Source organism: Ahaetulla prasina, chromosome 2, assembly GCF_028640845.1.
Source record: "Ahaetulla prasina isolate Xishuangbanna chromosome 2, ASM2864084v1, whole genome shotgun sequence".
Lineage (NCBI taxonomy): Eukaryota > Metazoa > Chordata > Lepidosauria > Squamata > Colubridae > Ahaetulla > Ahaetulla prasina.
In genome coordinates this window covers 192,845,070-192,864,881 of record NC_080540.1, presented here as the reverse complement: position 1 = coordinate 192,864,881, position 19,812 = coordinate 192,845,070, and the positions used below count along the sequence as shown (strand labels likewise).

At 38.7% G+C, this 19,812-nt stretch overlaps 1 protein-coding gene across 1 annotated transcript in view; it reads left to right on the top strand.

Annotated features, from left to right (window-relative positions):
- The window catches only part of MAN1A2 (mannosidase alpha class 1A member 2), a 62,727-nt gene that overhangs the window by 30,864 nt on the left and 12,051 nt on the right, over positions 1 to 19,812 (top strand). Inside the window, exons 4-9 of the mRNA XM_058169561.1 lie at positions 6,119 to 6,237; positions 7,079 to 7,159; positions 9,461 to 9,555; positions 9,844 to 9,967; positions 10,238 to 10,331; positions 14,912 to 15,027. Coding sequence (XP_058025544.1) covers positions 6,119 to 6,237; positions 7,079 to 7,159; positions 9,461 to 9,555; positions 9,844 to 9,967; positions 10,238 to 10,331; positions 14,912 to 15,027 — 629 coding nt within the window. The remainder of the gene's footprint in view (positions 1 to 6,118; positions 6,238 to 7,078; positions 7,160 to 9,460; positions 9,556 to 9,843; positions 9,968 to 10,237; positions 10,332 to 14,911; positions 15,028 to 19,812) is intronic.

Here is a 19,812-nt window from a genome sequence, read left to right as displayed (position 1 = left end):
TCCAGATTGTTGCAAATTTGTATAGATGAGAGGTTGTTTCTTCCAACCAGGCATTGCTGTTCAGCATCTCCAATCAGCTCTTGGTACACCAGATGTTGATTGAGAAGTGCTGCGTGGCTTAATGTGCAATACATTTTTTCTGTGTGTTTCTTTTGGTCAGATAATTGTTTTGTGAATATGTTGTCACTATTAAGCTCTTCTAGGTGGAATGTGACAGTAATAATATCTTTTTCCTCTTCTAGCCCATGGAGCTGTTCCTCTGACTTTTTCAGTGTAATTGAATGCTTGATGTCTTTTTGTGAAGAAGGTTGAATAATCTCATTTTCAGATTCAATACCTGTCCAAAACAGTACTATTTCTTTGCGAAAAGCAGCAACAGTCAATGTAGTGATGAGTATACAAGGCACTAAATATAGAAGAGTTGACTGACTTGCCTGTAGGAATGTTGCTACCACAAAAGTCACCAACAGACCATAGCTGTATGCCAGAATAGAAGCTAGGAAATAGATCCCTGGAGACTCAACTTGAACATCAAATCTGTGGCAGTAGGCTACCAAGAAACCAGGAAGTACAACATCTCCAAGGCCTATAGCAGTAAATGAAGCATTATCCAGAAAGGATGTTGATGATAATATTGGTACTTTCAACAGAAAAGGGATCTCTTCTGAGTTAGATGACCCAAAAATTGTTATATCTGTAATGTCTTTACCTGTTTTGGTTAGAAAAGGTGTGACTAACAGGCAAAGTATATCATAAAACAAATGAGTGAACAGAAACAAGCTGCAGTTCTTTAAGGTAGGCATGTGAACTGTTCTCAGAAGGTAAATGCCAATTGAAATTCCTAAAACATCTTGCAAAACCCAGCTCCACCAATTGTCATTTCGGAAAATAATCCAGGTTGCATTGACAGACAAACACAGCATTGCTAGAAGCAGTGCTCTGATTTCTAGATCTTTATGAAAATATGGAAAATGGACTAAATGTTGCCCAAATGGGAGTTTGTTCACAAATGGAGTCAAACACCAGTATAGGCTAAAAGTTGCATAAATACAGAAAATGCCGATCATTGCATGCATCATATAATCATAGAAGCAGTAGAGAGAAAGAAGCATGAAGGTGCCCATTACCATACAGATACACGTGAAGCAGATATTGGTATCAATTGATATCTCATCAAAATCTTGTGTTTGGCCCTGATTTTTTATATTGTCTTGTTTTTTCTTCTCTGTGTTTCCTGCCCAGTAGCTTCCTATGGTGACTGTGCCCATTGCCATCAAGTAGATGATTCCAGTTTTGTATAACAAATTTCTAATCAGATTTTTGAACACTAAATAAAGGATATCCACATCACTGAGCATAAATCCTGGGAGAGTAATCTCTTCACAGTGGCCCCAGTTGTATCCAGATCTCAAACTTTTCATTGGATATGGAGCGTCTCCACCAAGAATCAAAAGACCCTCTGTACTATTAATCTGATGGAGTCTTGCATTCTGAAAGAGATTGCAATTTCCCTGTCTGATAGATGCAATTCTTGTACTAAATCCACCGCCATCATTGTCATCTTCCCCAAAGAATGAAGGCAAGCAACACATGGCTGAATAGATGAAGTTCTGAGTAAATGACTCAAGGTCAAACCAGTGTTTCTTGTCTTCCTGATATGATGTTATCCATTGTGAAGGGAAAAGGAAACAGTAATCACCTCCTTTTTCTGGCCTGATGTGGAAGACTCCAGGGTTCTGAGCTAACACAGATGGAATAAAAGTAAGAAATAGTCTGATGAACAGCAGTATCATTCTCTTTGACATTCTGTCATCTATCTTCATCTTTGGTACAAACAGTAACTGGGCTTTGTTCCTGTCTTCTAGAAGAGGTTGGGCTCTTTTTGATCTTCAGTAGAAAGCCCAAGTCCCTAAGCTTGCTACATGATAAGCTCTTTCCTGATAACTTTTATCTCCTCACCATGGCTATAACCCCCAATCTTGTTTGTTACATAATAAGCCCATTTTTCTTACCATGGATACAGTTATCCACCTTTGTCTGCTGCATTGCAGGCTTCATCTTTTTTCATAGCCATTTGGCTCTGCCTTTGGTACAGACAAGCTCAATGAGACTATTACATATTAAATAGGGAAGCAGAATTACAAAGTGGCAGTTAATTTGGTTATCTTTGTGAAGCAACAGTAATGTGAATATTTCAGTTTAGAGAGTGCCCTCAAAGGCTACCTGATGTGATGTCAAATATTTCTTGTATGATATCTCAATATTGTTTAAAGAAGTATGAAGGATTATATTAGAGCATATATCTTTCATGTCTTCAAAACCATGTGATAGATAACAAGATTGATGAGTTTCACAATGAATTTTCTCCATGATTGGTAAACAATTTACTGTTGAGATTACTGCTGGTGAGCAAATATTTTTTCATGGCTACCTGGCCATTCTACCATCTGAATAAGTCCCATTGCACATAAAAACTACCTTTCAGGTTAGATTGGAAACACATAGCCTGTGTACAGTCTTTTGATTCAGAAAAAGCCTCAAGGAGACCCACAATAAAAACTCAGGGATGGTGTTTAAAGAAGTACCTCACCTTGCCATTGATCAGAGATTTTTTGTTTCTCATTGTCATAGTGTTCGTTACATAGCTAAGATGTAAATACTGTATCATTAACAATAAATGTTACCATAAATTTTGATTATACTAAAGTATTATGCAAATATTCCAAGGACATGGAAATAGCTATGAAAAGAAAGCTTCCTGAAGTCTTCCATATTTTTTAGATTTTTCATTTATGCACACACACATATATTCACACACACAGAGAAAGATACCTTGAATGTATGACACATTAAATTAATGTATGGAAAGAGGGAAGATTTATTTATATATGGACTATTTCAGGGTTAGCTTTTCTGTACCAGAGGTGAAGAATGGTACGGGCTCTGTATGGATTCTAGCATCCCAAGGTTATTTTTTTAAACTCTGAACACCTTTTTACACATCCATTTTATGTTTCCAAAGACCTTTTCTGTAAATTTGGATTAATTTTTGCATTTTGAGTTTAAGCCCCCAAAACCTAAAATTTAGAATTTCCCTACTGCCAATAATCTGTTGTGATGACATTTTCAGTCTTCCAGCATTCAGAGGCCAAAAACACTACATTGAAAAGGGGCTGTTCTAGCCATAAGTAATTAATTTAAATATAATTTAAGCAATATTTAAGCTTAATTATATTTAAATTTAGCATGTTTTATATTTTTACAGAAAAAGATACATCTGGTAATAACTCAAGTTTTGGGGGGATTGCATTCACTTGTTCACAATGGTGGCCAGTGTCGATAATACCTTTATCAAAATAGAGTAGAAAATGCGACAAACTGTAGTTCAGAAGGGCAACATTAAAGAAATTGCATTACTTAATATTGTAATGGAAAATATGTACTGTACCTATAGTCCATCAAGTAAAAAATCAAAATGTGAAGACGTGGAGTAATGTGATTGTAAATTAAAAAAAGTCAAACATTTAAAATTTGAATATCTTAATACAAATTAAATAAATGAGGAAAATGTTTACGGTAGAGGGTTTGTTTTTTTTACAGCCTGAGATTCAGCCTCAAATTTGATAAATTCTCAGGATTATTTCCAGTGCTGGGTTGGAGCAAATCCTGAATTGGCCTGTGGGTTATTGGTGTTTCTTTCTATGAGTTCTATATAAATTTAAATTCTCTCTCCAGCTTTCCCATTCTCTAGTTACGATTAATGTTCTGGAACAGTGATGGTGAACCTTTTAGAGACTGAGTGTCCAAACTGCAACCCAAAACCCACTTATTTATCGTAAAGTGCCAACATGGCAATTTAACCTGAACAGTGAGGTTTTACTCCCTAAAATAATGATAAGCAGTGCAGAGTTCAGGCTAATTGTTCTAAGAAAAACATGATAAATGCACTTTTATGCCCCTTCATTTTTTTTCTGCTTTTGAAATATTACGTTTAGCAACAATAAAAAAAGAAAAACTTTTGTAATATCATTTCTTTCCCTCCCTCTCTCTCTTTCCCCCTCTCTTTCTCTCCCTCCTCGCTCTCTGTCTCTCTCTTTTCCTCCCCCCCTCTTTCTTTCTCTCTCTTGCTTTCTTCTTCCCCTCCCCTCCCCCCTGGGGGTGAGGGTGGAAGGAACCCCTGAGCTGGTGCTGGGTGGTGGGAATCTGACGTCTGGAGGCCAAAGAGCTCAGGAGCAGTGCACCCATGCTCAGCTGTTGGTGGAAAGCCCAGCTGGCCAGCAGGGAAGCAGGGCATCCCGACACAGGCAGTTCTGCAGGAAAAGCAACTGATATCTGGGAGCTAAAGCAAGCCAAGACAACACAAGGTTGCATTGCGGCTCTGTGTCGTAATGCACTCCAGGAGGAGGACGGGACCCTGTATCCCCCATTGTGAAGCGCACTAAATTTCACTGTGCTGCACAAGGGGCAGGTCATGGAGGCTGCAACAGCATATGCACTGTGACCAGGGCAGAATGCTGTTTCGCGCATTTTTTTTTTTAGCCCTGCAAACGATGATGGGAAATGCGATGTAGAAATGCTATGGAGCTGGGCTGGGGCGACGGTGTGCATGCCCACAGAGAGGGTTCTGAGTGCTACCTCTGGCACGCGTGCCATAGGTTTGCCACCAGGGTTCTAGAATGTTGGTTAGCTTTTGGTCATCATAATTTTTTTTAACAACTTGAATTGAATTTGAAGACTGCTCTAGCATTTCTGATCAGTATTATGCAGCCCATCATACCCATTAACTTTTCTGTCAGGAAATGCTGTAAAAGTCATAGAAGCTATAGGTAGTCTTCGCTTAATGAACCTAACTGGGATTGAAATTTCTATCATTAAGTGAAGCGATTGCTAGGCAAAACTTCCTATAATCACACTGCTTAGCAATGGCAGTTCCATTACTCCCAGTTGCAATCATTAGGCCAGGACTGTGTCGTCATTAGGTCACATTTTTCTTACCTTGCCTGCCTCCACTTACCTTCCCACTCCCTATCTCTGCCCTTTTGGCTACCTTTCACTCTGCAGTCCCAATTGAGCTTCAACATCTTCTACCTTATACTTTTGATGCACACATGGCTTGACTCCATGGCAAGGCTCATGCAGCCAGCAACTGCCGTATGGAGGACCAAGCCAAGTTTGTCTGTCGGTAGCAGGAGGAAGAAGACGGTGAAAGTCAGCTGGGCGGGCAGGGCAGTAGATGTAGTACATGGCAGGGCGGCAGGGCAGCGGAGTGCAGGACAAAAGGGCAGAGATGGCAGCAAGATAGATGAGTGGGGGGTGTTGAAGCACACTTTGGTCATAAATGCAAGCAGACTGTCCAACACTCAATTTTGATTGTATAAATGAGAAGATCCTGCAATAGTTGTAATTTCAAGGACAAGTTTGAGAGCCGGTTTGGTCTAATGGTTAAGGCATCAGGCTAGAAAGCAGGAGACCGTGAATGAAAGCCAGCTGGGTGACCTTGGGTCAGACATACTTTTTAGCTGAACTCACCTCACAGGGTTGTTGTTGTGGGAAAAATAGAAGAGAAAGGTGATGTTAGATATGTTCGCCACCTTGTATTATTTGTAAAAGTAATAAAAGCAGGATACTTTTTTTTCCCTTTTACAACCCTATAGCCCCTGGATACAAGATACAAATATGTTGTAAATTCCATTTGTTCAATGCTGTTGCAACATTGAATCATTGCTGAGTGAATGATTATTAAGTGAGGAATAACTTTAGTAATTATTTGGTAAAAGTAGTTTGGGCTACCATATCTGTCCTAAAAAGAATCTGGACTCAACTGGTTGCAGCAGATGATGATCAGACACAACTCTTTGTTCTGAGGTAAACATCCAGACTTTTGTAATCCAGAATTGCTAGCCTCAAGATCAGCCCCATATTGTAAATGTTGATGAATGATTATTTTCATAAAAGTGCTCTTTTAATTATTTCTGTATTCTTAGTCTAATCTTTGATTTCTATATAAGGACATTAAATATTTATGAAATATTGTTTCAGTTGGTAAGTGGGTAATGGCCCTGAAAAGGATATCTGTAAATGATATATTTATCATGGAAATATTCTATTTTGATTATAGGCAATTCCCAGCTGGGAGCAAGCATAGTAGATGCATTGGATACCCTCTATATAATGGGCCTTCATGATGAATTCAGAGAAGGACAGGAATGGATTGAGAATCATCTTGATTTTAGTGTGGTAAGAAAATGTATTTTGGAATATTATTGACTGGAGAAATCTAAATTTTTATTCTACCAGTATTTAAAATGATTTGTGATAATGGACATTAAAGCTTTGTAAAACTTCAAGCATACTTTTTATTGCTATCTTCTAAGAGAGAATGAGTGTTCCTGTTGATTTACAAGCTCTTATTTGTGTTGTACTAGTAGTTTTTTCTTTTGCACTCATTTTTATGAGACCTGCTTTTGAAATGTCCAGTGATACTTTGCATAATTAAGTATCACTGTTTTAGTCTCAAGTATTAAAAATACGCGGGACGCGGTGGCTCAGGGGCTAGGATGTTGAGCTTGTCGATCTAAAGGTCGGCAGCTCAGTGGTTCGAATCCCTAGTGCTGCCGTGTAACGGGGTGAGCTCCCGTTACTTGTCCCAGCTTCTGCCAACCTAGCAGTTTCGAAAGCACGTAAAAATGCAAATAGAAAAAATAGGGACCACCTTTGGTGGGAAGGTAACAGTGTTCCTTGTGCCTTTGGTGTTGAGTCATGCCGGCCACATGAACACGGAGACATCTCCGGACAGCGCTGGCTCTTCGGCTTTGAAACGGAGATGAGCACCGTCCCCTAGAATCGGCAGTTTTAATTAATCCCAATTTAGCCTTGTATCCAAACTCAAGGTAATTAAATTTTCACTGTTACTAGTAGCAACAATGGCTTACTATCTCAAAGAACTGCTATAAAGAATAATTACAATTGGTCTGCAGAAATCCTCTATTTAGTTGCTGTAAGGGTGCACATGAAATGTAAATGCATGTATTAGTATTTAATTTATACCTAAAGAATCTACCTTCTTATCTGTTTCAAGAACTCAGAGGTATCTGTCTTTGAAGTCAACATTCGTTTCATTGGTGGCTTGCTTGCAGCTTATTACCTCTCAGGACAGGAGGTAAGGGAGTCACTGTACATTTATGTAAAAGTTTGAGGTTTGTTCTTAAATTTTTAAGGAAGCAAGTGCTTGTTTTCTTCCCATTTTGCAAGCTGTTTGGTAGATAACCAGTACTGATGAAACCTGAGCCTCAATTTATGTCTAAATGAAAGAAAACTCTTGATATTGGTCTCAGAAAGTAGTATACTGCAAAAATTTTAAGTTTAATTTATTTTCCATAGCTAAAGGGAAATCCTTTGTTTCCCTAATGAACTTAATGATTTTTCCTTTGGATATAGTACTAAGAAAAATAATTATGAATTAGCTTATCTATTATGATGGTTATAGAATTTATTTTTTTACATAAAATTTGATTCACTTATTTGTGGTTGGAGAAAGTGAATTAGATTCAGGTATATACAGAGAATCAATACTAATATGATATAGCCATATGTAAATCCTAATTATTCATCTTATTCCTAATATGAGAAGAACTGTTGAGATAAAACATTAATCAGTCAATGTTTAGTAATACTTCTTTTTATTTTTAAATCCCAAATTTCAGTTTATTTTTATTATGTAATACATTTTATAGTGTACTTTAGCTTAAAATAAAGCAGCTCCCAAATAGAAGTATAGGGCAGCCTTTGTCTCTTTATAAACTACAAGACTTTTAAGAAAGGGGAAGGGAGGAGAAAAGAGCAATCTCCAGCATTATTTTTTTAAAGTTATACAATTGACTGATGACAAAACAGTTTGATAAAAAATGCTGAAGATTGTTGAAAGAATGAGCTTTTGAGTTTCTGAAAGACTGATTAAGGCAAATAATCTTTTAGGGACAACAACGGCTATATGAAAAAAAAATGCTTGCCTAATGAATACAGAACAGTGGATAATTACATCATAGTTAATTTGGAGGTGGTAGTATAGAACATTCAGGGTTGTCAGAAGTAAATTTTCCACTGTTACACACACAACTATTCATATTCATTTCATTTTTGAAAATTAAGAATCATTCTATACCTTTTGGGTTGTTTTGTCTTAAAAAAACATGGTTTGGGAATTAAAATGCAGCAGACTGCCAACTTCTGCACTTGGGAACTTACAGGAATTTGGTTTTTACATTAGAGGTCCTTGTAATGATTTCCAGATACTTTTGTTTTTTGTTTAAAAGAAAAATGGTGTTATGGGGTGCTATGCATTTACATGAAGAAGATAGTACTAGCACCAATATTTTATATCTCCTCTGAGCTTTTCATTAACTGATTCAGCATTCACTTTATTTCATTTCAATGATCACCTAGTATTTATGAACATCCCAGTTTTAGTAGTTACCTAAGATCTATTCTGGAGCTTTAATGGCATATATTATACTCTCACCAGGAAGACTTTAAAACCTTTTCCTTCTTTAACACTTCTACATTGTATTGATCTTTTTGGTTACCTTTTAGCTGGATCTTGGTTTCCTTTTAAAGGTGAGCTCCTCTTTTTTTAGGCCGCAGATAAGTGGAAAGTGTATATCCGTTATTGGATAAAAAGGAAAACTAACCAACCAACCAACCAACCCACAAACCCAATTTATTTTGTCTTTTGTGCTGCAAGAGAAATACTTGTCCATCAAATACGATAATAGGCTAGTTCCAGTTTTGCATTAATAATAATGTTAAGCAATAATTTTAACAGCATATTAACTGCTGTAGCCTTCAATTGTATGAAGAATTGTATAGCATTTACATAGAGAAAGTAGAGAACCTCCTAGGATTTTTGTCTCTAGTTTGTTAATGCAGATAGTGTTCAATATACATTTATGTACTGAGAAAATTATCCAGAAGTCCTTTGCTATTTATTATAGATGATAAAGTTGAAATAAATCCAGACAAGATGTAGAGATCACTGATAAGTTTGTTTATTAATAAATGGCTAGTATATACTAAGTGTGCAAAAGTAAAAAGTTGAGGCTGTAATGTTATTTTTATTCTACTGCGCTGAAGAGTCGGAAGTGAATGCTTCCGCCTTCCTTTTTCCCCTTCACCCACATTTCCTTTCTCCCTTCTCCACTTCCCCCATTTTCCTTCTATTTTTATTTTTACTTTATTTTACATTTTGATAAATTTAATAAAATTGTTTTTAAAAATGTACAGATCACTGAAATCTATTCCTTTCTACTGGCATTGTGGTGAAAAAGAATGCTGTGGAAAAATATTTATGTGGATGTGTATCAGGTGGGATACTTAGAAGAGGGCTTCCTTCTGAGTAGATGTGTTTAGGTTTAGAATGTAAATAGCAGACCATGGTTCATCTGGCTTTCTCCATCTGTTTCAGCTATTCAAGATAAAAGCAGTGCAATTAGCAGGAAAGCTCATCCCTGCCTTCAATACACCCACAGGGATTCCTTGGGCAATGGTAAATTTGAAAAGGTATGAATATGGACAGAGAAACCTGGCACAGTGAAGAATAATATAAAACTTCTGATTAGCTTTTCTTAGTGTTGTTGAAGATCAGCTAAGCAGTTTAAAGAATTTACATATTGTGGTGTTCTGGATTTATTTGACTGCTCCAAATTGTACTTAACTATACGTTAAGCACATAAACTTAAGGTGTACTACAATTTTACTTTTATTTGCTAAGTGTCAGTTTTCTTTCCTTGCTTTTTGTTTCTTGTAAAAATACATTTTCTTAGCCTTTTCCTATCATTTTCTGATTAGTGGTGTAGGTCGCAATTGGGGCTGGGCTTCTGCTGGCAGCAGTATCCTCTCAGAGTTCGGTACACTTCACATGGAATTTGTACACCTCAGCTATCTGACTGGCAATCCTGTCTACTATGAAAAGGTTTGTTTTGTGCCTCTTTCTGATATACTCATACAATTCAAGACTTGTGCAAATATAAGATGGAAAAATGCATGGGGATATGGATGTAACACATACATAGATCTTTTCTCAATATTTCTTTAAATGTAATTTTAAGACAGGTTATTAGTTCAACTAAAACATTCCTAATTCTTTAAAATACATTAAGGAGGCAATTGATAAAAAAATTGATTTAAAAAAATCTGAGGAATGTTGAAAAGAAACGATGGTTACCTTTTGTTTCCCATTAAGGTTATGCATATTCGTAAACTGCTTCAAAAAATGGACCGTCCTAATGGACTTTATCCAAACTACTTGAATCCAAGAACTGGGCGCTGGGGGCAGCGTAAGTATTTCTTTTATATAAATTGCAAACTGAATTTGTTTAGTGTGGTTGTTGGCAACCTGTGGCTCCAGAGCCGCATGCGGCTCTTTGGGCCCTCTGCTGCAGCTCCCTGTCTCATCACTGGCTGGCCCCGCTCCTTGCCCTGCCCTCCTTCACCTGACCTGAGAAGGTAAGGGTGACGGCGGGGAATGGAGTAGTGGCTAGGGCTGATTCTCCGGCACCTCATTCTTGTGGAGCTTCTTCTGGCCCTTGTTGGTGCTGGGCGTGCCTTGGTCTCTTGGAGACACGCAACCTGCTCTCTGCCCCGAGACACTGCCCTGGCCTGGCCACGACCGACACCGATCTCCCTAATATGAGGGCTAGTAGGGTGGGAATGGAATGCAGGAGGAGGGGGACATCAAAAAGGGGGACAAGCCAGCAGTGCCCAACGATGGCTTTAAGAGGTTCAGGGCAGCTGGAAAAGGGAGCTTGTCCCACCAAACCTGACATGCCCACCCCGGGGATCAGGCTCGGAGAAAGCCCTTGCCAAAGACGCTCGCCCATCAGCCAATCTCCCCCCCTCTGTCTATGTCTGTGTGTGTACCTCTCTTGTGCTCTCTCTCTGTCTCTGCATCTCTTCTCTCTCTCAGAAAGCTGTGGCTGAGCCAAGCCAGCAAGCTTTCCTTGGGATGCTTCGCTACTCCTTTTATTTGTTCTTTTTGGAGATCCGGGCTGGCAGAGCAATGATTGCCAGCCAAGGTGGAGGCTTCCCTTCGGGTGACCCTCCTCCCCCTTCTCCTCTTCCGACCCCCTGGCTGGCTGTGGTGGGACTGGAAGGGTGCGCCTGCATGGGAAGACCCCCCTCAAGCGAGCACCAAAGCTCAGCAAAGGCACATGGGGCTGGGTGGCTGCTCGCTTAGGAGGGTCTCCCCATGCATGTGAACCCTGCCGGCTCCGCCAAAGCCTGCCAGGGGGTCGCGAGAGAAGAAGGGGGGGGGAAAGGGTTACCGGAGCCTTAGTGCAGGAGCGAAGTGGCCTTGTAGCTGCCTTCATGCCACATTTGCTCATAAGGCAATCTTCGTTTCCTGCTGCTTTGGGCTGGAGATCGCGCCCTCCACGCTTGGCTGAAGAGCTGGGGGGGAGGGGATGACACAGCAAGGCGATGGCCGGACCCTTAGTGCAGGAGAGAAGCCGCGTTTTCTTAAGACCCTCCTTAAGCGAGCGGCCACCTGCACTGTGCACGCCTTTGCTGCGCTTTGGTACTCACTTGAGGAGGGACCCCCTATGTGTGAACATTCTCCCGGCCTCGCCAGAGCTGGCCAGGGGGTCGTGAGAAGGAGGGGGAGGAGGAGGAGGGTCACCAGAGCCTTAGTGGAGGAGCGAAGCGGCCCTGTACTTGCCTTTGCACCACAGTTGCACTCAAGGCAGCCCTCCAACTGCACAAGGTGGGGAGGGGATAGATGAGAGAGAGAAAAGGGAATTCTCCCCTTTTCTCTCTCTCATATCTCTATCTTTTGCACGCACACGCATGTACGCACACACACACACACACACACACACGTAGGATACCCTCCTCAGCCAGGATCACGGCGGCAGCGGTGCCTACTCCTCCCACTGCTGCCACATGCTGCACAGGAGAGCCAGAGCTCTTCCCTCCCTGCATTCGGTGGTGGTGGCAGCTGCTCCTCCCTTCCTGAGCCGACAAGAAGGGGACCGTGGCTGGCGCTGAGCTGCCCATGAAGGACACGGAATCACAAAAAGCAGCCTGTCATGGGCAGTGCAGAGAAAACCCGAGGGGCACTAGTGCAAGAGAGGGAAATGAGAAAATAATGGAGGGAGAGAAGGAGAGAGAGGAAAGAGGAAAACAAGAGAGAGAGAGAGAAGAGGGAAAGGAACAGAGAAATGAGAGAGAGGGAAAAGAGAGGGAAACAAATGAGAGAGGGAAGGAAGAGAAAGAAAGAAAAAAAGAGAGGGAGGGAGGGAGAGGAAAAAGAAAAAAACAAATGAGAGGGAGAGAAAGAGAAAGAAATGAAGGAGAGAAAAGGGGAGAAAAAGAAAGAGACAGAGGGAGATGGGAAAATAATGGAGGGAGAGAATGAGAGGAAAAAGAGAAACGAGAGAGAGAGAGAAGGGGAGAGGGAGAGAAATAAGAGGGAAATAAATGAGAGAGAAGGGGAAAGAAAGGAAGAAAGAGAAAGAAAGAAGAGAGGGAGAGGGGGAGGAAAAAGAGAAAAACAGAAATAAGGAGGGAGGGAAGGGTAGAGAGCGAGAGAGAGACCCATTTCCCACAGAAAACACGTAGCCACAAAACCTGGGTAGGCGTGGCTGGGGGGTGTCATGTGACTTTGTGGGGTGAGGTTGAGTTGGCCATACCCAGCCAGGTTTTGTGGTTCCCAGTGTTTTCTTTTCTGTGGGAAATGGGTCCAGATGGCTCTGAGTGTTTAAGGATGCAGACCTCTGGTTTAGTGTATGAATGTACATAAGTATTTATCCATAAATTCACTTGAAACGTCTTCCAAACTTCAATATAATGTCATGATTTTAATTACTGAGTAATCTTTATGGTTGTATGCTCCAAGGTCAACATTTTGCACATTCTGATTACTTACTTCATGGCTATGATAGTTATAAATTGACATGTATATGTGAACTGGGCATCCTGTGAATGCTTGAAATCATAATTTACTTCGAAAAAGAGTGAACTATCTTGTTGAAATTATGATTTTAAGATTGTGTAGCTGCAAAAAGATTATTCTGCAAAAGCCGAGTGATCCTGAAAAAGGATTACTCCTGTTCTAATCATTAGAATTTAGTTAGTTGCCGAAGTGTTGTTACGCCTATCTTTTTCTATTAGACATTGCAGCACCAAAGCGTGGTCTAATTTTGTTTTCTTTTTTAAAACCCAGCGTGTTCATCCATCATGATGTCTTCAAATTCAAACCAAGCAATTAGTTTCTCTTCATTAGCAAATATTTTGCAGATCTGATTTAATAAACAGGTTAGGCAGTAATTAGCTGGATCATCTAATTAAGGAGATTAAGGGGAGATAAGTTGATATTAAAAGATTTAGGCTGAGTATCCGGAGGAATTTCTTGCCAGTAAGAACTGTAGAGTGAAGAGTATCTCTAGAAAGTGGCGATCCCACTGGATGTTTTCAAATGGATTTTGAGTGGTGACCTGTTGGGGACAGTTTAGAAGATTTCTGTCCTGAACGAGGGTTTGGACTGAATGAGCATGACATCACTTTCATCTCTATTTTATAACTACATAGTTCCAACAAGACTCACCAAGCAAATCAATACTTTTCATAATTTTTATAGGAAATGATGGTAGAAACAAAATGCTTGTGGAAATACTGTAAAATAATGCTATGGGGATTAAATGTATGTGCCTGTTAGACCAGATTTTATATGCACATGCACTCACATTTTCTAGTACTCCTATGATATACATTTTAAGGATTTGAGATAAAAAAATATGCTATTGAGAAATAAATACCATTGTCCTATATTAATGATTGAGGACACAGTACTTCAAATATTCAATTTTCAATAAATTTATTTTCCATTATTTGATGCTGTGTAAATTATTTTAATGAAATGTTTTATTTCATTTTTATTGATTTATTCATTCAGATACCAGTGGAGCACTTTTTTTTTTTACTAATGTAGTGTTGTAACAACTTTCCATTTTCAACTGACAACCAGCATGCGGTAGTGATTAAAATGTTGGAACGCAACTAGGGAAAACTTAGATTCACGTCCATGGAAACTTCCTGAGAGACTTTGGGCCTGTTGTTCTAGCTCAGAGTGTGCCTAGGCAGCTCCAAGTGAGGCACCTTTAACTCAGATCAACTATTTGATGATTTGACTTAAGAATTTGCTCAGAATGGTGGGTTATTACAAGTTATTTTCCATATGAGTTGAATTTTATCCAGTCATAGAGTCCTGACTGTAGTTTCTGATCATATTATTGAAATCCTGGGAAATACTATAACACTTAGGCAAATAGATTCCAGATAAATCTATATAATACTAAAACTCTTCTGCCTGTAACCCTTAACTGGGCAAAAAAACAATGTATCATTGGGTAAAACATTTTGAACTAAAATACCTCACATTGGCTAACTTACAGAATGCATCCAAAACGATTCCTATGGAATTGAAATTTGACAAATTTTATAAAACATTTTATGACAAAAATTATCATAAAGCATTTTTATGATAATATACAGAGCATTTATTGTGATCAACTTCTGATGTTCGACTGTGCCTTATGGTTCAACATAGGCTATTTCAAAGCAGATATAGCTCCCTGAATTTTTAAGAACTTTTCATGTATATTAGAAGCTCTGCCATTGTTGGAGACATTAAGGAACCTGGTAAGAAAATACATCTGAAACACTGACCAAGGTATCACGGTTTGTCTAGTTACAAAATAAGGAGGCTTCATTCCTTACTTTGCTAGATGAAATTTGAAAATAGTTGTAAAACATTAGCTTTTTGAATCTAGGCTTGTGGATTTGGTATTTGCAAATCACAGTAATATTTCATATTCATAGTTTTATATTGATATATACTCCCTGTCTCTTTCTCTTGCAGATCACACATCCATGGGTGGTTTGGGAGACAGTTTTTATGAATACTTGCTGAAAGCTTGGTTGATGTCAGATAAAATGGACACGGAGGCAAGGAAAATGTATGATGATGCTATTGAGGTGATTATAGTGCATTAATTCCCCCTTTCTCCAAGCAATTACTGGTTGTATTTTTTTCAAGAATCAGAATGAAAACAAAAATGCATCCTTAACTTAGCTCATCCTGTTCTTTTACTTTAAAATATTGTTTGGGGATTGAATACACCATGAGCAGAAGAACTACACATAAATAAAGAAGTACAGGTAGTCCTTGGCTTACAACCACAATTGAACCCCAAAATTTCTGTTGCAAAGTGAGAAAATTGTTAAGTGAGTTTTACTCCATTTTATGACTTTTCTTGCCACAGTTGTTAAGTGAATCACTGCAGTTGTTAGGTGAATTTGGTCTCCCCATTGACTTGGCTTGTCAGAAGGTCGCAAAAGGTGATCACATGATCCTGGGACACTGCAATCATCATAAATATGAGTCAGTTGCCAAGCGTCTGAATTTTCATCATGTGACCCTGGGGGGTGCTGCAGTGGTCGTAAGTGTGAAAAACAGTGATAAGTCACTTTTTCAGTACCATGATAACTTCAAATGATTGTTATATGAACTGCTGTAAATTGAGGACTGCCTGTAGTCTAAGCCAGTGGTCCCCAACCTTTCCAGATTGGCGGCCTGACATGGAGAGGAGGCGTGTTAGTGGCAGGTGTACGCATGTGCACACAGCTCCTGTTGTGTCTTGCCCGCCCTCAGAGCAGCCGGGGCCTTCTTATCTGCTCCCGAACACGGAGGAATGTATGCCTCCCGGCCCCAGCCCTGGCTCCATGCCCAGGCAAACGGAGCAGCTAGACCCCTCCCCCTCCTCCACAGCATGTGAGCCTGAGGAGGGTTTATTACCAACAGCTGATTGGAGTGACCCTCGCATCAGAAGGCTGGATAGGCGGAGGCAACAGAAGGAAGGGAGGGGCAGGCCTTAATGAGTGCTGAGTCATGGAGCCACACCCCATGGCCTATATAAAGGATCTGCTTTCTGGCAGTCTCTGAGTCAGGCAAAAGTCGAACTTATCTTGCTGAAGTCACTTACTGGTCTCCTGCCTGCTCTGAGGACTTTGCTAGGACTTTGGGCAGAGCTGCAGAGGCAAGCCTGATTCGGATTTCCCTGACCCGGCCGTCAGCGGAGGAGTGGGACACGACAGCTCCATTGGTACGAGCGGCATGTGCACGTGCCCTGCACTCACACCAATGCTTTGTGCAAGTGGAGGATGCTTGCACTCACGCACAAAGCTCCACTCATGCGAGTGGAAGGCACTTGTGCTCCAGCACAAAACCCCACTCATGAGAGCAGAGGGCTCTCATGCACAAACCTCCATTTGCATGAATGGAGCAGAGCTTCATGTTCATGTGCTTGCCCATTTCTCCCATAGCTCAGTTTCGAACAGACTACTGGGCCTGAGGGCTGGGGGCTCCTGGTCTAAGCCCATTTAAAAACTCTTTTTAGAATACCTATGATAACTCTGGAAAGATGAACAATGCATCAAATGATAGATTTATGATAAAATTTAAACACTGACACAGTTTTAAAGTAATACTAATAAAACAGCAACAAAAAAACTTTTAATCAACAGATGTGCTGTTTATTTTACTTATTGTAAGTAATGAAATCTATTTGAAAATATGGAAATCATTTTTTATGTTGTTACAATATAATGTAGAATTTCTGTTAATGGAAAGAGTTTTCATTTTTTTTTAAACATTCTTCTAGTTTTAATTTATTCAATTTGCTGAAATTTATTTATTCTTCCTTTCTGTATAGAGTAGCATATGCAGCTTTTCATCCCATTTTTTTATTACAAAAGAAAGTTATGCTGTGTTGTAAGTTATGCTGAAGAAAGTATGTGGCCCATAGTCATCTAGCTGAATGTAGATTGGTTATTTGGTTTGTTCTTGGCTACTACAGGCAAAGAACTTTTCATTCTTTTCATAGCATAGAATTATAGAATGTGAAAGTTAGAGGAGAGCGATATCAGAATTCATCTATCTACTAAAATCTATTATTATTAACATCTCTGAGAAATAGCCAGCCAACCTCTCTTTAAATATCTCCACTGAAGGAAAATCCAGTACTTTCTGAGACAGCCTGCTCCATTGTTAAAAAGCTCTAATGGTAGGATTTTTATTCTTATGTCCAACCAAAGTCTAATTCTTTCTAATTTAGATGCATTTAAATGTGAAAAAAGTCTACATGGTACCTATTTGGACCCTTGAAAACAGTTAAGTTCATTTAAATTCACCTAGCAACAGAAATTTTGGGCTCAAATTGTGGTCATAATCAAGAACTACCTGTGGTTGGAACCATATGTTTTTGTTTCTAATACAGAACAATAAGACTTTTGATTGCATAGCCATTTTCTTTGTCCAGAAGCCAATTCCCATATGATTGATGTAAAAATCTGAAAATCTTAAAACTTAAATTTAAGTTTACATATATTTTTATTCTTACTTAGTTGAAACAATTTACTTAAAACATTAATTTTACTGCATCTCCAACAACATAAGTGCAATAAGGTCATTTCTAAAATATTTCCTGTTGAAATAAGTTCATTTCTAAAATATTATTTCTTGTTGAAAAATATGTAATCTAAAATATTTGTTGTTCAGTCGCAAAGTTGTGTTTGACTCTTTGCAACCCCATGGACCATAGCATTTCAGGCTCACTTGTCTCCCAGAGTTTGCCCAAATTCATGTTCAAAGCTAAAATGTACTGATCTCTTATTTATTTGTTAAGTGAAACATACAAAGAAAATAAGAACAAAGTATGTATTTTTCAGAGTATAAGACATACTCCCCCCCCCTCAAAGTGGGTGAAAATTTTGGTGCATCTTATTGACTGAATACAGGCCTGTTTTTGGCTTCCCGAACCATCCGTGCGTTCCGTTTTCATACACCCCGGCCCCCAGAATCACTCTGCAGTGCTCCGCACTCCCTGTTTTTGCCAAAAACAGGCTCGTTTTTGGGCTCCCGAGCCCTCCACGTGTCGCGTTTTTGGGCTCCCCGGCCCACAGAAGCACTCTGCAGTCCAAAAATGGGTGCATTTTTAGAGAAAACAGGCCCATTTTTGGTGAAAACAGGATGTGCGGAGTACTGCAGAGTGTTTCTGGGGGCCGGGGAAGGCAAAAATGCAAGGTGCAGAGGCCAAAACTATTTTTGTTCTTGTTTTTCTTTAAATCTAGGTGTGTTTTATAGTCCGGTGCATTTTATAGTCTGAAAAATATGGTATATACAATTTACTTTTATACACACACACATTAAAAGGGTTTTGAGAAACATTAGAAAATTAGAAAAACAAAAATTATAAACAGGCATTGTGGTAGCCCCTCTTTCCCCCTCCACCCAGCCACTAATTGCAACTTGGATATTTTTATACTTTAGGCATTATTACTCATTTCTGTTGGATCATTTTAATTATTTTGTGACTTATTCAAGTTTTTAACTTTTTTTGATACAAATGTCTAAGTGTCTTAGTTTGCCTTACTATTCAAGCATTCCTGATTGAATTTGGTTAGATTTCAGCTGTGAATTTATATCAATACTTTTTCCATTGCTGCATATGCTTTGATTTTAGCCTTCCAGTGTTGTATTGAAGCAAGGTTTTCTTTTTCAATGTTGTGCCAGATTGAGTCTTGCCATTGTCACTATGTCTATTAATAAACCACAATAAACTATGTCTATTAATAAACCATGATGCAAAAACTTCTCTGGAATTAACATCTAATGAAAATATTTATGATTTTAATTCATGATTTATTTTGGTAGTTTTTCTCCAGTACTTTTTGATTTTTTTAAACATAACTATCACATATGATAAAACATTCCTTGCTTGTTGTGGCATTCCCAATGCTAATTATTATTTGAGATATCCATTTTGGCAATTATTAATTAGTTAAAAACCATCTGTAGAACATTTTTGTACCAATTTTTACTTTTCCAATTATTTGCAAATATATTAACTGTGGTAGAGTTCTTGTTTCATTAAACAATTCTTATGTCTTTAGTTTGTTTTTTGTGTCCAGGTGTATCATATTTGCATATATAACCAGATCTTTCTTACTGTAATTATCTTTGAAAACAGAAACCGTTTGATTTTGATGGTATTAGTGATGAAATTATTAGGCTTATGCCTGCTTTTGGGGAATTCTAAATTTTTAACAGACTTTCTCTTATAATATGATCCTTCAAATTCTTGTGTTCTTTTGTTTCTTTATACCACAAGTATCTATGAAGCTCCTTGGCTAAGCCTGCCTCTTCTGTGGTAATTATTCTGTTATTGAAATTTTGCCCCATTCTACTGCCTATGATGGATAGCTTGCTCTATAATATAATTCATAATCAGAAAATGCTAATTCACGTTTCTTTTATGACTTGGATAATTTTGAATTATACACTTGTTTTTTTTCTTATTCCATATAAATGTATTAATTGTTCTTCCCCAATCCTGCAATTTTTTAAATCTGAGGTTTGAATTGCTGCTATTTTAATAAGTGTACTTATTAAAGGTAATACATTTGTTTTTAATTGATAACATAGGAAAGTTTTAAACGTTTTCACCTGTCAACGTTATGTTTTATTTCTAGTCAGTTTACTGTATTTCTTTTGAAATAGGTGTTGGTTGCATCCTCTCAAGGAAGGTTTTATTTAATTGACTTTTTCGTTATCTCATAGCCAGTATCTCTTTTCACAAAATTTTCTTCCTCAAAAATTAAGTGCCTTGCTATTTCTTTTCATTGATTTTGTATCTGGAAGAATAATCAAAATCTTTGATCTGCTGTATGGAGTTTTGTGGTTGATGTGATTGTTAGTACTAT